Here is a 23,429-nt window from a genome sequence, read left to right on the forward strand (position 1 = left end):
GAGGCAACTCGGTATTATAGTACGCCTCCAACACATGTACAACAAGCAGTGGTGAAGTGGTGGTCTAGGGTGGCATTCTATGGGGCCATCGTACACCTCACTTCTCTATGTGGGGCACCGTACACTTCTCGTGGTTGCTGACGGCAGTCCCGTTGCTCTAAGATACAGACACGAGATTCTGCCACCAATAGCGTGACGGTATTGCCCAGATTTTGGGTACAATTTCATCTTGATGAATGACAACTCGCGAGCTCACGGTGTTTTTCTCGTGAACACCCTCCTTCCGCACGTTAGAATCATCGGAATGGAGTAGCCTGCCTATTCCCCGGACAGGAACTCAATCGAACATGTGTAGGATCGATTGAAACGAACTAGGTTTGGAAGTCGACAACGACCACGTACTGTGCACGACTTAATGCATAGTCGCTATTAAACAGCGAGCCAATTTGGACCACGGCTGGCTTGATGATCCCATGGATGGTATACCATAACGGATTCAAGCCTGCATACGACCAAGGGGACGTTCCACCATGTACTAACGTTGCTCAGGGGAACTATAAAAGAAACCACGGTAAATTTCGATCTTACCGTTATATATACTGGTAGTGTGTGTGTGTGTGTGTGTGTGTGTGTGTGTGTGTGTGTGTGTGTGTGTGTGTGTGTGTGATCTGGAAACATTGCATATGAATTTATATACATGCCTCCAACGCAGTTTTTATTTTCTGTGCCATGAACTTCGAAATAAAGGGTGATGCAGAACTTTTGTTGATGTGTGTATAAGTTAAAAATTCTAGGTAGTGCAGTAACAGAAGTAGAATCGGCGAGTAAAGCTACGTGCCTAGGATGTCCTGCTGTGGCAGCCATTTGCTGACCAAGAGGTTGTCTGGCTGACCAGGAAGGGAGTCGTTCTCCCACTTCCAGAGGACCCTCTGAGGCAGCTCCCGGAATGCCTCGACGAACGCCTGTCGCTTCCAGTCTGGCATCGCGTTGCTGCGCACGTTGGAGCCCAGGCTGAAGTAGATCACGCCGTCTTCCGCCTCGTCCAGGAACTTCTTGATGTCCTGAGGACAGTATAATTACATACAAACTACTCTGGGGCGCATATAGCCAACCGATTCGGCTCATATTTTTAAGGTCGTTTGAGCACAGCCTAAAATGAAACACTGAGGTATTTTGGCTCAACATGCTCTTCCCCCCTCCCCCATTTTCGAGAAAATCACCGCTAAAATTCGCGACGCGCAGCCTAATCAGTATTGACAACGTCGATAGATAATTCAGAACTGAGCACTTTTCATCATTAGATATGGGATCCGCAAACTCATTTTTTCCTATCAATCAAGGAAAGAAACGTTTCTGACTGCCACTTATGTAACCAAAGTTAAGAGCTATTTTACGAAAGCTCCGCTGGCGTAGCGAACAAGGCGTCTGCCTATCGGAGCCGAAAACCTGTGTTCCCTGCTAGTTTCATTCCACACGTTTTTTTTATGTTTTCCGTTTAGAAACTGGTAGGTATAGGAGGATTAATAAGGTAACTAAATCATTAGGGAATAAGATAGACAAATAAATTTCTCAAGCAATTTGATAAGTAAAGAATTAAAATTTTAAATGTCATTTATATGAAACGGTTGCGAATAAGAGTGCTTCGACGACGAGCATTCCACACAATTTATCGCATAAGGGTGAAAAACAAACCCTTACCGCACTTGGTAGTATATGTAAAACAACGCTTCGTACTCAGCGCAGTATTCCATCACAGCGCCTAGAAAATTATTGCCTGAAGTTCTCCTGTGCTTGTAATGCACATATGGTTAATTTGGTTCTCTGTGCATAGAAGAGATCAATCGTTTAACCGACTCATTAAAAAATGTTTACGTCACTTTCTCCAGATCTGGTAAATGGACAAAATAAATTTACAAAACATACCTTAAGAACATTTTAAAATCATACGTCGCTGATAACAATATTGGATTCCTGAGGTGAACAAACTAATTCTGTCATGTATGACAGTATCTTTGTAAATAGCGAGGGTCAGCCGATTTTCACGGGGGAAGTAATACCAACAAACTACACACATGTGTGCCACCCAGGTGGTTTTTACTTTCATCGCCAGATTAAACACATTATTTCGAAGCTTCAGACTCGTAATCTTCTTCTGGAAACCAAGCGGGAATTGTACAACAGCACGGATGCAATACTGATTCACAGCATAACTCATAATGAACTTTCCGCACCGACTTTTCAGACAATGTTATCGTATGTGTGGTATGCATCAAAATTAATTCCCTGAAACAGATATTTTAAAATCCAAACCAAGTCTGTTTGCCGCCGCTCTTCGAAAGTAACGGTTTAACAGCGCGAAGATTGCATTAATTAGATGTTGTTGCTGTCGCGAACATATTTGCTTCGAATGTTGGTCTGACAAATGCTGCCCGTCCAGGTGTTCGAAAAAAACAAAGGACATGTAAGAGAGCGTGCGAAACAGTCGTTGTAAAGCGAAAGGCATTTAATTTTTAATTCTTTATTAGTCAAAGTCCTGTGAGAAATTTGTTTTATTACCTTGTTACTGTTTCTTATTGCCTTACTTACCTTATTAATCCTACTATTCCTAATAATTTCGAACAAAAAAATGCAAGTAAAAAAATGAACGCTCTCGGCAATTGAGCAAAAATTCAGTGCTCCTCAGCCAAATGCATGGTTGGTAAGCCACGGGCCTTTCGTTGCGGTATGGGTGCATACAGTAAGGCGACAAAAATCATAGGACACTACCTAATATCGTATTAGAACTCCTCTTGCCTGGGGTAATGCAGATACTCGTCGTGACATGGATTCAACAAATTGTGGGAAGTCCGATGCAGAAATACTGTGCCACGCTGCGTTTATGGCTATCTCATAATTGCATACGAGCTGACCTCTCGATTATGTCCCATAAATGTTCAACAGGTTTCATGTCGGGTTATCTGGGTGGCCAAATTGATTCGCTCGAATTGTTGAGAATGGTCTTCAAACCAATCGCGAACAATTGTGGCCTGGTGACATGGCGCACTGTTACTAAAATGATTGGCCTGCAAATGATATCCAGGTAGTTATTGATCGGTTCAGTTGGACCAGAGGACCCAGTTCATTCCATGTAAGCACAGCCCACACCATTTTGTAGTCACCACCAGCTTGCACAGTGCCTTGTTGACAAACTGTGTCAACGGCTTCATGGGGTCTGGGCCACACTCGAGCCCTACCATCAGCTCTTTGAAATCGGAAATCATCTGACCAGGTAATGGTTTTCCAGTTGTCTAGAGACCAACCGATATGATCACGAGCCCTGGAAAGCCACTGCAGCCGATGTCGCGCTGTTAGAAAAGACACTCAAGTCGGTCGGCTGCTACCGTAGCCCGTTAACGCCAAGTTTCGGCGCACTGTCCTAACAGATACATTCCTCGTAAGACCCACATTGATTTCTGCGGTTATTTCACCCAGCGTCGCTCATCTGTTAGCTCTGACAACGCTACGCAGACGTTGCTGCTCTCGGTCGTTAAGTGAAGGCAGTCAGCCATCGCGTAGTTCTTGGTGAGAGGCAATGCACACTCTTGAAACTGTGGATCTCGGAATACTGAATTTCCATATGGAATGTCCCATGCGTCTAGATCCAACCATCATTCCGCGTTCATAGTCTGTTAATTCCACAGTCACATCGGAATTAGTTTTTACACGAATCACCTGAGCACAAATGACTGGTTTGTCAAAGGGGGTTGGGTTGGGTTGTTTGGGGAAGGAGACCAGACAGCGAGGTCATCGGTCTCATCGGATTAGGGAAGGATGGGGAAGAAAGTCGGCCGTGCCCTTTCAAAAGAACCATCCCGGCATTTTCCTGGAGCGATGTAGGGAAATCACGGAAAACCTAAATCAGGATGGCCGGACGCGGGACTGAACCGTCGTCCTCCCGAATGTAAGTCTAGTGTCTAACCACTGAGCCACCTCGCTCGGTGTTTGTCAAAGCATTGTTCTTTAATACCTTTTGTACGCTATATTACCACCATCCGTGGGTCTGCAAATCGCTTTCCTATGACTTTTGTCACCTCAGCGTATGTGGCAGTCAAAAAATATATTTCCTAGATTTCTATGAAAAAATGCGAATGAGGACCCCATATGTGATGATGAAAGATACTCTGCTTTCAGTTACCGAACGAACCTGTCAGTTTTGACTGCTGTTTTCTCAAAACTGGCGGGTGGTGGTGAGGGGCGAGTTGAGCCAAAATATGTAGAGCCTTGGTTTTATTTTAGGTTTTACACAAGCGGCCTGGAAAATATGAGCCGATTCGTTTAGCCGTGTCTGAGGCCTTCCCTTGTAAGCCACCGGCGGGTGGTGGTGAGGGGCGAGTTGAGCCAAAATGTGTAGAGCCTTGGTTTTATTTTAGGTTTTACACAAGCGGCCTGGAAAATATGAGCCGAATCGTTTAGCCGTGTCTGAGGCCTTCCCTTGTAAGCCATTTATACTGGTGTACAGGGCTATTACAAATGATTGAAGCGATTTCATAAATTCACTGTAGCTCCATTCATTGACATAGGGTCACGACACACTACAGATACGTAGAAAAACTCATAAAGTTTTGTTCGGCTGAAGCCGCACTTCAGGTTTCTGCCGCCAGAGCGCTCGAGAGCGCAGTGAGACAAAATGGCGACAGGAGCCGAGAAAGCGTATTTAGTTCTTGAAATGCACTCACATCAGTCAGTCATAACAGTGCAACGACACTTCAGGACGAAGTTCAACAAAGATCCACCAACTGCTAACTCCATTCGGCGATGGTATGCGCAGTTTAAAGCTTCTGGATGCCTCTGTAAGGGGAAATCAACGGGTCGGCCTGCAGTGAGCGAAGAAACGGTTGAACGCGTGTGGGCAAGTTTCACGCGTAGCCCGCGGAAGTCGACGAATAAAGCAAGCAGGGAGCTAAACGTACCACAGCCGACGGTTTGGAAAATCTTACGGAAAAGGCTAAAGCAGAAGCCTTACCGTTTACAATTGCTACAAGCCCTGACACCCGATGACAAAGTCAAACGCTTTGAATTTTCGGCGCGGTTGCAACAGCTCATGGAAGAGGATGCGTTCAGTGCGAAACTTGTTTTCAGTGATGAGGCAACATTTTTTCTTAATGGTGAAGTGAACAGACACAATGTGCGAATCTGGGCGGTAGGGAATCCTCACGCATTCGTGCAGCAAATTCGCAATTCACCAAAAGTTAACGTGTTTTGTGCAATCGCACCGTTTAAAGTTTACGGCCCCTTTTTCTTCTGCGAAAAAAATGTTACAGGACACGTGTATCTGGACATGCTGGAAAATTGGCTCATGCCACAACTGGAGACCGACAGCGCCGACTTCATCTTTCAACAGAATGGTGCTCCACCGCACTTCCATCACGATGTTTGGCATTTCTTAAACAGGAGATTGGAAAACCGATGGATCGGTCGTGGCGGAGATCATGATCAGCAATTCATGTCATGGCCTCCACGCTCTCCCGACTTAACCCCATGCGATTTCTTTCTGTGGGGTTATGTGAAAGATTCAGTGTTTAAACCTCCTCTACCAAGAAACGTGCCAGAACTGCGAACTCGCATCAACGATACTTTCGAACTCATTGATGGGGACATGCTGCGCCGAGTGTGGGAGGAACTTGATTATCGGCTTGATGTCTGCCGAATCACTAAAGGGGCACATATCGAACATTTTTGAATGCCTAAAAAAACTTTTTGAGTTTTTGTATGTGTGTGCAAAGCATTGTGAAAATATCTCAAATAATAAAGTTATTGTAGAGCTGTGAAATCGCTTCAATCATTTGTAATAACGCTGTACTTACTACATGGGTCGCTCAATTCTCTTATTATCAGCATTACAATGTTATATGCTGACATTTCTCCCGATAATGGTAATACTGTTTCTCCTGATTTTGTTTTTCAGTCTCAATATTGCTGTATATAATAAGTAGAATTTGTAGGAGGAGACAAATCTACAGTAGCTGTACCTTGGGCAGCGGTTTCTGTTTTGTGGCGACATGAATCCCGGTGATCTCGATGATGTTGGGCAGGTGCGGACGAGGATATTCAAAGACGAAATGGTTGGCAGTTATGAGCAGACTGACGTTCCTGTCTGCTTCGTAGACAGATGGAGGCTCTGGTCCAAAGTATTTCCTCATGACTTCCTCTTGTAAAGGCATGGCCTGGTAGAACCACATGTACATCAGCCTCAGGTAGAAGTATGTGTTGTACAGCCGCTGCCAGAAGTCCATGCGGTCTGAGTAGCCTAGCCACATGTCCGGCATGTATGCCGGCTCCATGGGGCTTCCGAAGTTGTAGTAGACGGACGACGGAGCCGTGAGAGTCAGAAGCTTCGCCACAGGCGGCGAACCCATCTTGTGTATCAGCCCGTAGAATGAATGGTAGGCGAGTCCCTCCAGAATCGCAAGGTCAAACGTTTCGCCAGACCTGGAAGCAACAATACGGCAATTAATCTCCCAAAATCTGCACGTTGACCGTTTCGTGAGCGAAAACCGCGTCTATTCTCCAAAGAAAATGAGTTCTGGTGCCTTCTTTGGAATGCTTAGACGAAGAAAATATATCATTCTGTATTCCTGTCACTGCTACCTGGTTCTACACACGTTGTCACCCCTTGTTATTATTTGACACAATATAGTGTGTGGTATCAATCGAAGATCGTGGTGCCACCCTGTGTTAGCTAAGCGTACCGATACGACAGACATTAGCGATGTTGCACTGGAACCCACAACGACGAATGGGAGAGACCAAAGAAGACACGCCCTCTCTTTCGGAGCAGCAGTGCCCCCACAAAGAGGTCAATATAGAGCCGAGCGTGGAAGCCGTCTGTCTGGTTTGTGAACTTAACTGAAGCAGTCAGCATCATCGAGTAGGACCAAAGAGTTATTCAGGTCTCAGATGAAAATGTACTTTTGTAAATGATGAACGGTGTACTTCAAGACAAGGGATTGCTAATCAGTGCATCAAGTGATCCTTTAATAGTGAGTGACAACTGCAAATACTGTATTCTACGCACTCCTGTGGATGTAGACGTCAGAGTGCTCACATTGGCGTTTCAGCAAGGCAAACTAGCTCAGTAACAGATCATAAAAAACCAAAATAAAAAATTCCAAGCTACTCCGCCGATAGTATTCTCACTGTTCTCTGGCCGAAACGGCCTTCGATACATCTACATCTACATACATACTCCGCAATCCACCATGCGATGCGTGGTGGAGGGTACCTCGTACCACAACTAGCATCTTCTCTCCCTGTTCCACTCCCAAACAGAACGAGGGAAAAATGACTGCCTATATGCTTCTGTACGAGCCCTAATCTCTCTTATCTTACCTTTGTGGTCTTTCCGCGAAATATAAGTTGGCGGCAGAAAAATTGTACTCCAGTCAGCCTCAAATGCTGGTTCTCTAAATTTCCTCAGTAGCGATTCACGAAAAGAACGCCTCCTTTTCTCCAGAGACTCCCACCCGAGTTCCTGAAGCATTTCCGTAACACTCGCGTGATGATCAAACCTACCAGTAACAAATCTAGCAGCCCGCCTCTGAATTGCTTCTATGTCCTCCCTTAATCCGACCTGATAGTGATCCCAAACGCTCGAGCAGTACTCAAGAATAGGTCGTATTAGTGTTTTATAAGCGGTCTCCTTTACAGATGAACCACATCTTCCCAAAATTCTACCAATGAACCGAAGATGACTATCCGCCTTCCCCACAACTGCCATTACATGCTTGTCCCACTTCATATCGCTCTGCAATGTTACACCCAAATATTTAATCGACGTGACTGTGTCAAGCGCTACACCACTAATGGAGAAGTCAAAAATTACGGGATTCTTTTTCCTATTCATCTGCATTAATTTACATTTATCTATATTTAGAGTTAGCTGCCATTTTTTATACCAATCACAAATCCTGTTCAAGTCATCTTGTATCCTCCTATAAAACACAACATAGGAGGAAATTCGAAAGCTGATGAAGATGCGTATATAACTAGGTTATAACGAAATTCTGTATGATACTAGTATATTTCACAAAACAAAAGCGCTCATAAACTATGACTAGAAGACGCCAGAAACAAATATGCGAAAAGTTTAAGGCAGACAGCCGAGGACAACAGTAGTATGAAGATAACGAAACAAGTAGGGTACTTGCACTTGATAGATATTATCTTGCATCAGTCAGGAAGTCCGAAGGCACAGTTACGATCAACAGATAGACCGCACTACGAGTCTTTGAATGTTTCTTCGAAACTTTGAATATCTCAACATTTGCAACAGGAATGTCAGCAATAGATTACAAAGTAACGCGTCTGGTTCACGGTATATATGCAGAAATGTAAACATGGAAAGTTGTTCAAATCTAAAGTTGCTGGGTTTGACGAAACGTCTATATATGAAAGTGATACCCTATAACAGGAACATGGGCTTAATTTATGTGGCTGGCAATAAAGTGATTACAAAAAAATAAAAAGAATTATCAGCACCACTTATTTTGGAAATAATCTAACAAGTCTTTCAGATTAACATTAGTTATTAACCAGGACACATAAAAAATTGGTTTTAGAATTTGATGTAGCACAATGGGCTACTTTCAAAATAAAGCAGGCTGTAAAGACAATTACTTAGTTTCGATTACTTTTTTTTGTTTGAGTCACTGATTTCGAGACATTTATACTCGAGTTCCCCCAAATTTATATACTGTAAAAGAAGGAATCGACATTCAGCCAATCAAGCCAATCAAGGAACTTACTGTCGAGAAGTCGTAGACAAGATGAGTGCATTGCTCAGAATCTAATACTTGTACCCTTGTGAGTGACTTTTAAAGCAATGAAATCAGATTAAGAAGGATTTTTTTTCAAGATGTTACTGTCATTAACATCAGAAAAACTTTAGCAGAGAATGGATCAGCTCAACAGATCAGATAACTAATTATGGGCCTCAGGGATGATTTAACAACTGGGACGAAAGTGTAATTAATTTGGGGGAAGGGGTATATCTCTACGAACTGACGAAAATGAGAAAATTGGTTGCTTGATTCTTTCTGAAAGGAATAGTTTGAGGCTGTAAATTAATGAACTACAGGTATACGGCGTCACAAAACAGACTGAACATAACTGAATGCTTAATTTTTTGAGACCGTAAAATGTCAAGACGTCTGGAACAAACATTTATAGAACAGAGACCATAAACTGACTGATGTTAGAGATGACAACTCTCTGGGTAACCGAATAACAGTCTTATTAATGATCTGCTCAACGACGTAAATGACAAGTTACCTTAACACATACTGTTTCAGAATATTTCTGTGCTGTTTGCAATAACACGTAAAAGCTTTATGCAAAAGCTATATGCAGAACTGGTTGTCCGCCAACGGAGGGTATGAAGTGCGTTGTTGAGCTATATATATGGAAGGAAAATAATTGCTAAATAATTGCAGTTACCTCATAAACTTCTGCACCGAAGAATCGTTGAACTCCATGTCGGCTACTGCATGGGCTATGTAGCGTAGCATAGTAACAGACTGCGTTGGTGGCTGATGGTACGTCTTCAAAAAATCATACGCTTCTCGAACGTAGTTATAAGACACTGATAGGTCAATCTCCGTATAGTTTTCGTGAGATATCTGAAACAAGAAAGAAATTCAGGTTTCAAATAGTTCCCTCTCGCTGCAAAAACATTTTGAAAGACATAGAGATGTTAATCATTTTTAAGAACAAAAGAATTATGGTAGATTTCAGAACTCAGGGCGTGCACACAGAATATTCTTATCCTAGAAGAGTGTAGTCAGAGAGATCTGCAATATCTGTTTACGAACTTTGCGTACGCCGTTGTTCAAGAGTTCCCGAATTCTCGCTCTGCCATCCCTATATATGTAATACCTCTTCTGATTTGTGTTTAATAGCATGGAATTATTCAAAAGGAACTGCAGTATCCACTCATAGAAAACCTCGATGGAGAACCTGTTGTACAGAAACGCGTGCCTCATTCAGCATATTTCATTTTTGACAGGATCCCAGCTAAACTGATAAATGGTAGTAATACGCCCCATATTTATGGGCACGTTCCTCTCTTTCTGTACTGTAGTCTATTGCAGTATTTTAGAGCCTTACAATGTAGAAAGTAGTTTGCTTCATATATGGTGTAGTAAATCTTTTTTTAGACTTTTATAAATTTTTTGTAGTAACTTCATGGGAGAAGTAAAACACTTAAATGAAGAAATGTGTTACTCAGTTACTAATAACCTTATTTTGGTATTCACTGAAATTAGCATGATCAAGGGCTGGTATTAGACAAGATGACTCTTTTACCCCGATTCTTTTTAATATTTAGCAAAGAAATTCGTCAAACTGCAGTGCAGAGTTTTATTGTTTTATTTTATTTTCTGCTATCGGTTTCGGCAATTCAATATGCCATTCTCAGGTCTCAAGTGCACCTCTCAAAAATTATCGATATTGACATTCTAGGTCTATCTGTTTCTGGATGTCGTGAAATCTCAAGTGCTTCCGTCTATGACTAGACTGCAAGTGACAAGTCCGGATTTCCAGTGGTCCGGAGTCTTGCGGTTCCCCCGGAGGGCGATTCGGTGTTGCAGCTGACGGCGGACTGCGACGCATCTTCTTGAATTCACCGTAGTAAGCCCCTGATTGTGGAACAGCTGCAGCTCTCGGTGCCTGTCCCAGAAGCTTACTCGGTGAAAATTACCCTCTGTCGTTTGTGGGTGGGCTTAATTTGGCTGTCCGACGCATAATACTCCACTCACTATCTTCAGTGACGTGTCTATTTTTAATAAACAAATTCGTGCGCGTCGAGGCCTCTAGCCGAGCATCTGACGCCTCTTGGTGGCTGCCGGCTTGACAGCCGACAGGCTGGCCCCTACTAGGTCCGGGACCCGCCTGGCAGATCTGTTATGCAGGTGGCTGGTATGCGTAGGGTCTCGAACAGACTGTATCAGTAACATCAAAACATTTAAAAAAAAAAAGATTGCGCTTGTACTGGGCACACACGGCGCAAACGGTTTCTCTGAGAAGCTGCCTTGTCAGTTAGACCTCGCCAAAGTCTTGACTCGGCCGTCGACGGCCCAGAGTTGGTTGTCGGGGCCGTCGCTTTGTGGCGACGTGTGTCTTGGACTGTTGTCTTGCCTTTCACCTCTGCGACGGGGCAGTGCGTAGTGTATGAATGACAACTGTTGACGGTCAAATGGCCATTTTCTTCACTGCAGGCCGAGAGCAATAGCTCCGAGGAGCGCCGGCGGAATCGGCGCGTTCACTTTTCAGATAGCAGCATTATGAGGCATGTGAAGTTTTTCATGGGGCCGTATTAAAGAGGCGGCAACCAGAGAATCAGATTTTAACCAAATTAAAACTGTGTGCCGGATCGAGACTCGAACTCGGGACTTTTGCCAGGGCAAGTGCTCTACCATCTGAGCTACCCAAGCACGACTCACGCCCCGTCCTCACAGCTTTACTTCTGCCAGTACCTCGTCTCCTACCTTCCAAACTTTACAGAAGCTCTCCTGCGAACCTTGCAGAACTAACACTCCTGAAAGAAAGGATATTGCGCACACTCCGCTGCAGAGTGAAAATCTCATTCTGGAAACATCCCCGAGGCTGTGGCTAAGCCATGTCTCCGCAATATCCTTTCTTTCGGCAGTGGTAGTTCTGCAAGTTTTGCAGGAGAGCTTCTGTAAATTTTGAAGGTAGGAGACGAGGTACTGGCAGAAGTAAAGCTGTGAGGACGGGGCGTGAGTCGTGCTTGGGTATCTCAGATGGTAGAGCACTTGCCCAGGCAAAGGTCCTGAGTTCGAGTCTCGATCCGGCACACAGTTTTAATCTGCCAGGAAGTTTCATATCAGCGCACACTCCGCTGCAGAGTGAAAATTTCATTCTGAGATCTTAACCTGATTGTGGGGGCACAACGAGAATGGCTCATTCGCAGCAGAGTTAAAATTCAAACCATCATTGGAATCTGACTGCAAAAGCAGCATCAGGAGAGGGAAGGAAATTAAGTTGAACACTCCTGAGAATAAGTATTGGACTGGAATGAAACCCGACAAAGACTGGAACTGCATGCAGAACAACATCGAGTGGACTGAAGTTATAAGGGCAAATGGGGACGGACTCCTAAGTCTTTAAATAAAGTTCCAACAAGAAGTCTCTCGAAAGTATCACCACCAACCATCACTCTTACTTCAGTGTCTCCACCGAAAGAGTCCCCCGAATGTCATCACCGAATCTCATCACTCTACCGAAAATTTGTCTCTCCACTCTCCAGCACACTGGTTCTCATCCATGTCTGCCCACTATAGAGCTTCAAGAATACTAGAATTCTTTCGTCACATTCTGTCATTTGCCGACTATACGTCAGTGGCAACCAGTAGACGATTCTACCTTGATGCTACTCTTCCTTTTGATCCCTTGTTATAGAACACCAACTTTCCATTAATGTTAAAATGTCAGCTCAACCACTCATTTACAGTGTAAAAACACTACGCGTTTCGAAGACTTCGTCATCTGACTACTGTACAAGGATCTCTCAAAGCTACCAGCATAAAATTTAACAAAAACAATAAAAATAAAATAGCGTGGCTACTTTCCCTGCAGTCGTGTCTTCTCAAGATGTACATCGGAATCACCGTCAACCGATAAAACAGACGATACTGGATTAGTGTTCGTTGTCCTGCTCCCACCTCTCGCTCCATGAGGGGGCGTAATGCAACCAGGCACTTCGTCGAACATGATCGTTTCGTTGCTCCAGGTGTTATGGTGTGGGGAGACCAAATCAGTGAAAAAGGGACGCTCAACAGGCAACGTTTCATGGCTGCATTCGACCCTAAATTCACTCTTATGAATTAAAATAAGCGACAGCATCGTACTATGGAACTACACAGTTCAGGAGCTCTTGGAACGAGAGGATATTCGGAGAATATACTGGCCTGTGCATTGCCCCCCCCCTCCCCCCCCCCCCCGACTAAAAATCCCGTCGACCACATGTGGGCTCCAATACTTCTATTTGTCAGCTGTTGGAGGGTTGGAACTCCGTACCACAAGGTCTCCTTGCCAACCTCGTGACAAGCTTCGGCGCACGTCGCACAGCATGCTCTGCCGTCTGCGGTGATCACTCACCCTATTAAGAACCATGATGTCCCTACTTTTGTAATGTCCAGCGGACCATCAGAAATCGCGGTACCTTCAGTGCAACTGAATCAGTAATTTTTGAAACTGCTTAAGTCCAGGAAAGCAAAAAAAAGCTTGAAATAACTGACTTCACATCAAAAATAGGAATATCAAATGTTTTTCTATGTGTATGATAACAAAGAATAGCCTCTTTCAGCACTGTTAAGTCCTATAACCCATAATTAGTAGCTTCAGAACAGCAATAAATTATTAAAGTTGTAGGATTTACGTTGTTTCTAAAATTACCATTGTACTGTATGGATTCTAAATGTATGCTATTATAATTTTTAATAGGCCTGCTACAACAAACGCAAGCATCTGAAACATGAAGTACTCGCATGTTAATAAAAAAAGTAGTACACCCGTAACTTATACTAGCACATTAGTTAAATTTACACTAACCTAATTTGAAGAATAGTTTTATGTCCTTTCTTTCTGATCTTAGTCATTTTTTTTTCAGGATTGTTGATGATAATGACACTAAGCAAAATTACGAATTTAAAATGACGTAAAAGAACACATTTTAATTTACATAACAAAATTAGTGCCCTTTTTCTGTAAGATTCCTTTAACATAGTTTGTATTCCTCAGGAAAATCCTTAAGTATCTTCGTAATATGGCTACATTTTGTTTAATTGAGGTTTATGTTCTCACAGGCCTTGTCGAATGGAAGGCTTACTGGATCACTAATTCTATGTCCTATGGCTTTCTGGTTGAATGTGTGTTGCACCAGACCATTGGAGAATTCTAAGCAATGACTGTATCCGGTAGGTTGCTGAAGTATTTGAAGTGCCTGAAACTTGATTTCTGGAATTGGATCTTCTGATGTTGTGGAAGATAGATACTTTCTGTAGAGTCTACATTCTTCTTGGAGCGGTTAGGCCAACAGTCTGAAATTTCTGATATCATACAAATCTGCCACTGTAATGGTGTATTTAAGTTTGGAACTTGAATGTATTATCAATTCGCACACCTGTTCTCGATGGTAAATTCTCCCATCCTGTATTAATAACCTCTTTATTACCCAGAAATCACCGTCGATTGGTAGGAAAGAATGTCCCCTTATGGGAAAAAACTTCACAATAATCATAAAATATTTGGTTTCTGTTAAGTGCTATGAGAACTCGTACGTTCGTCTGGTTCCTGTTTTGCTCCAGCCAGCCATCGGATATCCGTGACGTCCTTTGATAGACTGTTATTGATGTAGTGTTAAATGAAAGATTCTGTCTCCTTCCGCACGTTTTTCCAAATTCAAATGGTTCAAATGGCTCTGAGCACTATGAGACTTAACATCTGAGGTCATCAGTCCCCAAAAACTTTAGAACTACTTAAACCTAACTAACCTAAGGACATCACACACATCCATGCCCGAGGCAGGATTCGAACCTGCGACCGTAGCAGTCACGCGGTTCCGGACTGAAGCGTCTAGAACCGCTCGGCCACCGCTGCTGGCCACGTTTTTCCTTTGGCATTCGGTATAGATGTAGAAGTGGACGATAGTATCAATATTAAGTATAGAAATAGCGGTAGTCCCAGACTTACGCACTTTCTGGACTTAACCAGACTTATCGCGCTTTTTTGGCTGCGAGGCCGGCCGCGGTGGTCTCGCGGTTCTAGGTGCGCAGTCCGGAACCGTGTGACTGCTACGGTCGCAGGTTCGAATCCTGCCTCGGGCATGGATGTGTGTGATGTCCTTAGGTTAGTTAGGTTTAAGTAGTTCTAAGTTCTAGGGGACTGATGACCACAGCAGTTGAGTCCCATAGTGCTCAGAGCCATTTGAACCATTTGGCTGCGAGGAAACATTGGGCTACTGTACTTTCTATGCAGAATGATGTAACTTGGCTCAGAGAAGCAGATAAAAAATTACTGATTTAATTATACTGTCTTTGAATCAAAGTGTCATTTCTGTTGGTCTCATTTGGTATTTCTCACAGTTATCGTCTGTACTATCCTGAAGCAGTTCTTTCTATGTGTGGTCCAAGTTTCATCGAGCTATGTTGTTGAAAGTCACACAACATGTGAAAGTTGCTTTCTTTCTCAATTTTTGAACATGAATGTAGATTACCTTAATATTAAAGAAACCATCTACAAATCGCTTGCCCTTCAAGGAATGACAGTTCGTTCCGTATTACTTCGAATTAGAGGAGAGAGTGTTAGGAATATGATAAGCGAGTTGGTGTGGCAATTATTGAAACGGAGACGTTTTTCGTTGTGGTAAGATATTTTCACAAAAATTTAATCACCAACTTTCTCCTGTGAATTCGACTCCCTTCCACGTAGGGGAAAATGACCACCATAATAAAAAAAGAGAAATCAGAGATCGCACGGGAAATAGGTGTTCATTTTTACCATGTGCTATTAGGCAATGGCAATGTCAATAAACAGTTTGATAGTGTTTCTGTGAAGCCACTGCCAAACATTTAAGTGTGAATTGCCGAGTAATCGTGTACATGTTGAGAGGTTGCATGCCTTTAGATGCACACAGTGACTTGCCCCCTCTCATATTTATATCTTACTCTGAGTAATTCGATTTGGAGAAGTATGGCCGAGTATTTTCATTACAAGGCTAGTATTGAGAACTCAGAAGAGATGAATATTTTCCTCTCTAATTGCATGTGGTGAAAAGTTGCTATTGCTTCACATGTGGACTTCCCATGCAGCGTCTCTCGTCACCCGGGTGGTCCGATGAGAGGCGGATTCTGCTGATCTTGAAAGGGTTATTATGCCGACGGGTGCGAGGGAGTCGAGTGGATGCTTTCCAGACGCCGACATTGTCCTAATAGCGGCGGCGACACGCCCACAGGGGCCTGAAGGAGCGGCTGGGGCTAGAGGTTCCGTTAGTTCGCAGAAACTTAGTGAAAACACTTTCTGACAGGCTACCAGCGACGCGTGAGAATGACGTGTGTTCCCAGGCAATCTTGGCGGGCAAATTCCCGCGTTTTCTGCAAAATCATAACTGTGTTTGGCTTGCTCAGGGGATAGCAAAATCGCCGCAGAAATTGGCTCGAAGTATCTCCATTGGTGGAATAGTAGTGCTTCGGCAATAGAGTGGAATTTTCCGCCGGTTTTCGAGTTGCTGATTGGAACGTTTAACCACGGCCACTGTCGTGGGGGTGGGAATGTTCTGTGTCTGGCTTGTACGGGTGCTCTTGAGAGAGTCGCCTCTCGTCTTTCGGTCGGAGTAGATTACAAGACTGAGCTCTTGCTGCTCTGGACAGCCTGCCTTCCGTGGGCTGTCGCTTGTTAAAATCAATCACTGTACTGTCAGTGATTGTGTAGCGAGCCTTCTTCGTCTCCCTCAGAGGCACATTTGTGTTGCTAGGAAGTCTTTAGTCTGGAACAATCAGACCAAGATAATTTGTTTAGGGCTATACTCACGACATTATCATCACCATGACGGAAAGTCGAAGCAAACAAGCCATCGCCTCCGGTACGCCAGATCGTGTCCTTGCAGTTAAGAAGACAGCTTGGTAATGTATGTCTGCAGCACCGGCAAATCAGGACATTTTGCTATGTGACAATCAGAGCTGAGCAGAGCGCGCCTGTTCTCGTCTTTTCTAACGTGGTTCTGTCTTGGGTGTTCATTGTCTGAGTTCTCACTACTGTAGCAGCAATTAATGTTGTGTTGGCTGGGTGTTTCTCTTAAGATTTAAGTTGCAAGGAATTGGCTCCACATACCACTTGGTCATTAATGTCACAACCTAGTTTATGGACAACTTCACCTTCACAGCATTTATTTGAGTATCCAGTTTGACGTATTTCAAATGTTTCATGTGTTTTGTTTATTATTTTGAGTTTAGTCATAATAAATCAAATTGTTATTTTGGACAGAACTTTCATTCTGTGGATCGGTAAAGCAACCCTTTCATTTCTCACTACTTTAATGAAACTTTCCTTTATCAAATTAATTTCTATCGAATCAAATTATTGCAGGTTCCAAACTCGTTTCTACTCCACTTGCAGGGTCGATTACAGTCAGTTCGCGTTTCTTCTTAATCCAAGTGCAACAGCAAAAGTCGGAGTTTCCATATGAAGATTCTAGAAGAATTTAGTGTTAAATACACTGCTACCATCGGCACCTCACAAGGTGGATTTAGACGTGTAGCTAAACTGTGATGGATCAGCTCTGGTCGGCCGTCACTGATATAAAAACTATCACTGTTCGTACCATCTTCTAAAATATATAATAGTGGAGATTAGATTCGAATCATTGATGCAGCAGTCAGCTTATACATCCTCTGTGCTATGAACAATTGGCTCCTGTACCTTCACCGAGTCCGTCGTCATGAGGGTGACTTGGTGACCCCTCTGGAGCAGCGCCTTGGCCAGGATGTGGAACGGCAGCTGGTGGCTGAACGACGGGGTTGGCGCCATCATCAAGATTCTGGCAGCCGAGCAGGCTGTCACCACCGCCAACAGTGGCACTGCAACCGCTTTCAGCATGGTTCCTCCTGCAATGGACAAGCTCATCTTGTACCTGCCATGTGGCTGTTTTGCGTATCATGTCTGTGAAAAGCATTACCATTTAAGGCACTGATGCAATAAGACGAACAAAATGTGAGACCTCAGCGGATATGACGTGTGTAACAGTTTGGATATTTTGCTAAGTGTGAATGACGTAATTTTTTCCGGTGACACAAATCGCAGGGCGCCGTGTGTTTCTTTCTGGCAGTTCAAGACATGAAAAAATATGAAAACTGTAGTTAATACTTTTTATACTTCGTAACGTCCTTCTGTATTATAGTAGCCAAACAGCTCCCGAGTCTTTGAGGAGGTGGTAATGGGACAGCCTGAGGTCATTCCTTCTTCAAATGGACTATTCAGAGATAATGCAGACATTTAAGACCGTCATGCGGAGGTACCGGCGACAACTGAACGAGTATAATGCCTTTCCTTCCACTCTATTGTAGCTCTTTTTGCTCCGGTTATGAGTGTGGAAAATCTGAGACACGCAACAGCAATGAAAGACATTTAATGTTGCTGCTGTCGTGATATTTGGATTACTGCCGCTTTGTAACTGGAATCTGTGTTACTGCTGTCACAAAGAGAGCCGTTTCTGAAGTTTGTAATTATGTCTTCGTATTGCATCACGTTGCACGTGACAGAGGATGGGCGAACGATTACGACGTTCGAAATGGACGTACACAGGACATAACTGGGGTCGGGGGATGGAGACAATAGCTTATGTTAGTTTCACGGTGAATGACGAGATAGTTTAGTGTGACAATAGCTCATGTTAGTTTCACGGTGAATGACGAGATAGTTTAGTGGTTTTCAGATTTCTTGACCTTGGGTACACTAACTATTACACAGTTTCCTTTACACGTTTGTTACTGTCCAAAATGGTGAGGTGGCAGGATGCCCCTCGCAGGATGCGCTGTTGTTATTATGTTAGCAGAATCTCTAGCTGACGACATAATATCAATATGTCTTACGGCATAACTTTCTGGGGCTATAAATGGAAACCCATGACTTAGAAAGAACGTATTAATTGCACGCAAACAACCGCTGAGGGTAATGTGTGGTGTTCATCCAAAGTAATTTTAACGAGACAGACATTCTAACTGCACCTACGTAATATTTATACGAGGTACCGAAATTCATCATAAAAAATCTATCACAATTTGAGGATAATACCTCTACAGTTACAGCACTAGAATATAAAATGACGTTAACTGCTCATTACTGAAGCTGCAAGTGACTCAGAAAGGATTTCCATATAAGGTAATAAATATACTTTATCACTTGCCCAGTAACATAAAATTTCTGAAAAATAGGAAGGAAAATTTTAAACCTAACCGGAAAACATTTCTTCTCGACACATTTGCCTAAATATATCAGTATTAACTAAGTAATCGCACTATGAGAAATATATGTACTGACACAGTGCCTAAAACGCATCACCAAAGATTTATCGTCTTTCACAATACATGGTACAACACGCTATTTTATATTGTTGCTTTATGACTGTAGTAATGTTATTTGTTTAACATGTATTACAAACTGCTTGTGTTATTTGTTTCATGCATGCTGACGGAGATCTGGGAAGAGCCGAGGCTGCATCACACTTCACCTAACACTGATCATATCTGAACGTCAGAAATCAGCCTGAAGAAGACGCCGAAGCGACGTCAATTATATTGATGGCATAGTGATGTGACAATATAATAAATGAATTGCTATCGAAGGTGATGTTTGATTGTATTCGTGAAATTGTATTCAGTGTCTTTTTGCATTTTGCTTTGTACAGACGTTTATTTTTTAAAGTTTGCTCTTGGCCGTTTAATAGTTCACAATAACTGCACTTTATTTCGAGGTCAATAATATTTGCGTATTAAATGAATAAATAGTTCTCACGTGTTTGATTGAAAATTGATTAACTGTTTTAAAAGCCTGAAGAAAGACAAGCTTTGTTTGCTGTGATTAATGGAGGAATGATATTTGGTTGAATATTCTGCCCAACAGTTATTTTAACTGAAAATTTCAAAAAGTAGAACATACATCTCCTTTCCAAAACATATTACAACTCAAATTAAGTGAAGCATAAAGTGACTTTATCAGAGGAAAAGACATTACCACGTGTGCTAAACTGATGAAAAGTATATGTTACACATAGACTAATACCACTCTGGCTATATACCTGACGAGACAATTTGTTTGTAGTGAAATTATTGAAACCGAGTTAATGCTTCATTGATAGTCTTGAAAGTCTGTTTCAAACATCATCGTTGGTTGTTAGGACTACGGCGATAAATAGCTGATATTATTACGATCACCGAAAGTTAGACTCAAAAGCTTCTTCCTTTCTACAACTTTGTATAGGCACGGATCAGCCGAACATGCTAATTACGAAAACGTAAAATCATAGACATTGAAAACAATTGAATTGCTATGTTTGATACAACAGTTCAAACATCGTGTAACTACTTCGGCACTAATTGAATCCTCGATGGCTTACGATGTTGGTGGCTCTCTGAACGGGAAACATATTTTGCGCAACTTACCAAATATCAGGCACGTTTTATGTTGTGTTGCCGGGAAGGCACGCAGTCACAAATACCATTAAGGTTACGTGACGTTAGAGCTTAGAGGTCCACCGTATTAACATATTTACTTCGTTGTAAAATTTGTGTTTCGTTTACAACGTGAGTAGTAACATAAGCTAATACGTCCATTTTTTCTAAATTTGGGTCATTGTGCTAAATTATCTATAAATAGCATCTCACTGGCATAAGCACCAACAAGCATTGTATACATAGCCTGTAAACCGACTCTTTCAAAATGGTTCAAAAGGCTCTGAGCACTAGGCGACTTAACATCTGAAGTCATCAATCCCCTAGACTTAAAGCTACTGAAACCTATCTAACCTACGGACAGCACACACATCCGTGCCCGAGGCAGGATTCGAACCTGCGACCATAGCAGCCGCGTGGTTCCGGACTGAAGCGCCTAGAACCGCTCGGCCACACTGGCCGGCCGAAGTTATAGGTGCCGGTGCCTGTATATGTATATACATTATATGCTGCGTAATTAGTTGGTGATTTACAATCTTTCAGGGATGATGGAGAACGATAAACGTCCCAATTTGAGGTAGCGGACACTAAACCAGAAACGAAAAGTCGAAAGTTATAAGTGAAATCTTTCTGACACCTCTGATAGTGGAATACATGTACCGGTACTGTTGTTGCTAAGACTGTAGGTAGACAGCTTTCAGAGGTGGTAGCAAGGACTAAATCAAGAACAAAATTTACAGTAAACATAGGTTCTAAAACGTATAGCTGAGGAGCTATGAGCATTTGTTCATCTTCGCTACTGTGAAACACACCTCTTCTATTTAACAAGTGTTCAAAGCTCTTAAGGTACGCATTATAGAACCAATTTTCACTAGCCATTTTGTTCTTGTTTTAGTCCCTACTACCACCTCTGAAAATTGCCAACCATAAAATCTTGGCAACAACAGTACTGGTAGTCCACTGTCAGAGGTGTCAGAACGTTTTTCGCCTATAAGTTTGCGACTCATTCGTTGCCGGTACAGGGTACATTATATCAGACTGATACATGTATCCTTCTCCATCATGCCTGAAAGTGTGTATCATCATCTCAAAGTCACCTTGTACATACATACATACACGCTCTGTAGTATCGCTGAATCACGTTTCCAGAGACGATTTCCTATCCTAATTTTATTCCTCAAGACATCTTCTACATCCCCTCGGAGTTTGTTGGCGTAATTTTGAAACACCATGTATATAAGAAACAGGAGTGGTCCCAGCACTGATCCCAGTGGTAAATTCGCCCCCACTCCCTCACACACTTAACAGTGCCCCAGTCGGAGTCCACGTCATAGCCCTTCTCAACACTGTGGAAAATGAAGCTTTGCTGTCTTTTCCTGAAGTATGAGACGAACCAACTTAGACCTACTACCTTATTCCATAATCGTCCAACTTTTGCAATAACATTTTGTGATAAAAACAATCTCACGCCTTAGTTAAATAAAAGAAGACCCCTAGAATTCGAAACTTTTTGTTTAATCCGTCCAGTGCCTCGCAAGGAAAAGAGAGTACAGCATTTCCATTTGTTAAAACATTTCTAAAAACAAACTACACCATTGACGAATAATTAGGAGTACCGTTATACAGTACTTGTATATAGAGACTTTCCAATACTTTATCAAAGACTGACAGCATAGAAATAGGTCTACAAGTTTCTAAATTATCCCTTTTTCCTTTTTTTTATAAAACGGCTCCAGTACCAAACACATTAATTGTTCAGGAAACTGACCATTCCTGAAGGAGTGCAAGGTAATATTTAATTTTCCTATGTTAAAGTAATGTTCTGTGTGTGTGTGTGTGTGTGTGTGTGTGTATTGTTCCAGAAAATAATCAACCGAATTTGCCTTTATATACAAAAAGCGAAACACTTCTGAAACTTCAGTGTTACACTGCAACAAGAAAAAGGCGTTTCTGTTTACAGAACGAATATTGCTATTAGTAAGTTTACAGATACTTCAGATCGGTACTCGGAATACCGAGTAGAGTGGTGCTCTAGCAAGGCTACAGGAGAGAACATACGTTCCGTGTGAGCTGGTGTGTCTGGTGCGAGCTGCGCCCTCTCTCCTTTGGTCCGGCTGGTTCGCCACTGCCGCCGTCTCGCAGCGGCACCCTATTATAGGGTCGCCGCCGTGGTGACCCTGGAGCGTCTCAGCTAGCAGCCTAGCCCCTGCGCGATAAACGGCTGCCGCGCGCCTTACACTAGGTTGCGACATGTGTCGTCACACACAGTATACGTACTCCCGAAAGACCGCGGCTACCATTAAAAATGTTCCGGGAGGAAGCTGTCCGTTTTCGGCGACATCTTCCTAAATAAAGTCCGTGAAAACCACTTCACTGGGGAAAAAGGACGATGAAAAACAGAAATCCTGCGACCCTTGGAAAGATATTGCACAACTGTCATGCATCTGAAGGAACGTACAGCGTAAAAATAAATATTACAGTCTAGATGGGAAAAATATTCGCCATACGCGAGAACGACTCGCGCACTGATCGTTCCGTACAACCTTAATTATGTATACAGTCAGTTCATCCTTTTCGAGAATCGAGAACGTCGTCCATTTTTGCCTGTTCCCGTCACTGATACTGGCACGATATTGGTCCTAGATATTCCGAAATTTTCCAAACAGTTTTAATTTCAATAATGTAAACGTGACATAAAGTCATGCACTAGGCAGGTGACCGTTATTATAATTATCACTAGTTCTCCATTCAGGCTGACTGGGTCACGATGGTATAAGTCAATCATCAAGAAGGAATGACTTTATTGGTCATATGGCACGTTTCGGAATTTATCCATCATCAGATCCCCAGCAGAGATCACTGCACATAGATATGGCGTTTCAAGTTGTGTGTTACATCAACATTCGGTGACTACTTTTAATTTCAAATTCGGCATCGGAAAATAAATGACAAAAGAAATACTTTTTCTTGTGATATAATTAGACTATTTTCGGTTTTTTTCCTTTACTTGTACTGTGAAATGTTTCTTCTTACCAAATTTCATGATTCTAAGTGACCAGGGAGTACCCTATAGGTTTTTGAGTTAGCGAGTATCAAAATATATAACAGGTACGGCCGTATCTTTCCGTTGGACCCACTTAGAAACTTACATTTATTACACTGCCAAGGGACCACAGACCTTGGTATGGGACATGAATTTTAACTAGATAT

At 42.7% G+C, this 23,429-nt stretch overlaps 1 protein-coding gene across 1 annotated transcript in view; it reads right to left on the reverse strand.

The window, feature by feature from the left end:
• The window catches only part of LOC126237291 (UDP-glucosyltransferase 2-like), a 31,945-nt gene extending 9,610 nt beyond the window's left edge, over window positions 1-22,335 (reverse strand). The window contains exons 1-5 of the mRNA XM_049947238.1: window positions 22,278-22,335; window positions 17,473-17,657; window positions 9,475-9,656; window positions 6,009-6,468; window positions 839-1,061 (exon numbers count right to left, since the gene is read on the reverse strand). Of these exons, the coding sequence (XP_049803195.1) occupies window positions 839-1,061; window positions 6,009-6,468; window positions 9,475-9,656; window positions 17,473-17,649 (1,042 nt within the window). The 5' untranslated portion in view covers window positions 17,650-17,657; window positions 22,278-22,335. The remainder of the gene's footprint in view (window positions 1-838; window positions 1,062-6,008; window positions 6,469-9,474; window positions 9,657-17,472; window positions 17,658-22,277) is intronic.
• Between the last annotated feature and the right edge of the window lie 1,094 nt (window positions 22,336-23,429).

The sequence above is a fragment of the Schistocerca nitens genome, chromosome 2, assembly GCF_023898315.1.
Source record: "Schistocerca nitens isolate TAMUIC-IGC-003100 chromosome 2, iqSchNite1.1, whole genome shotgun sequence".
NCBI classification, from domain to species: Eukaryota; Metazoa; Arthropoda; class Insecta; order Orthoptera; family Acrididae; genus Schistocerca; species Schistocerca nitens.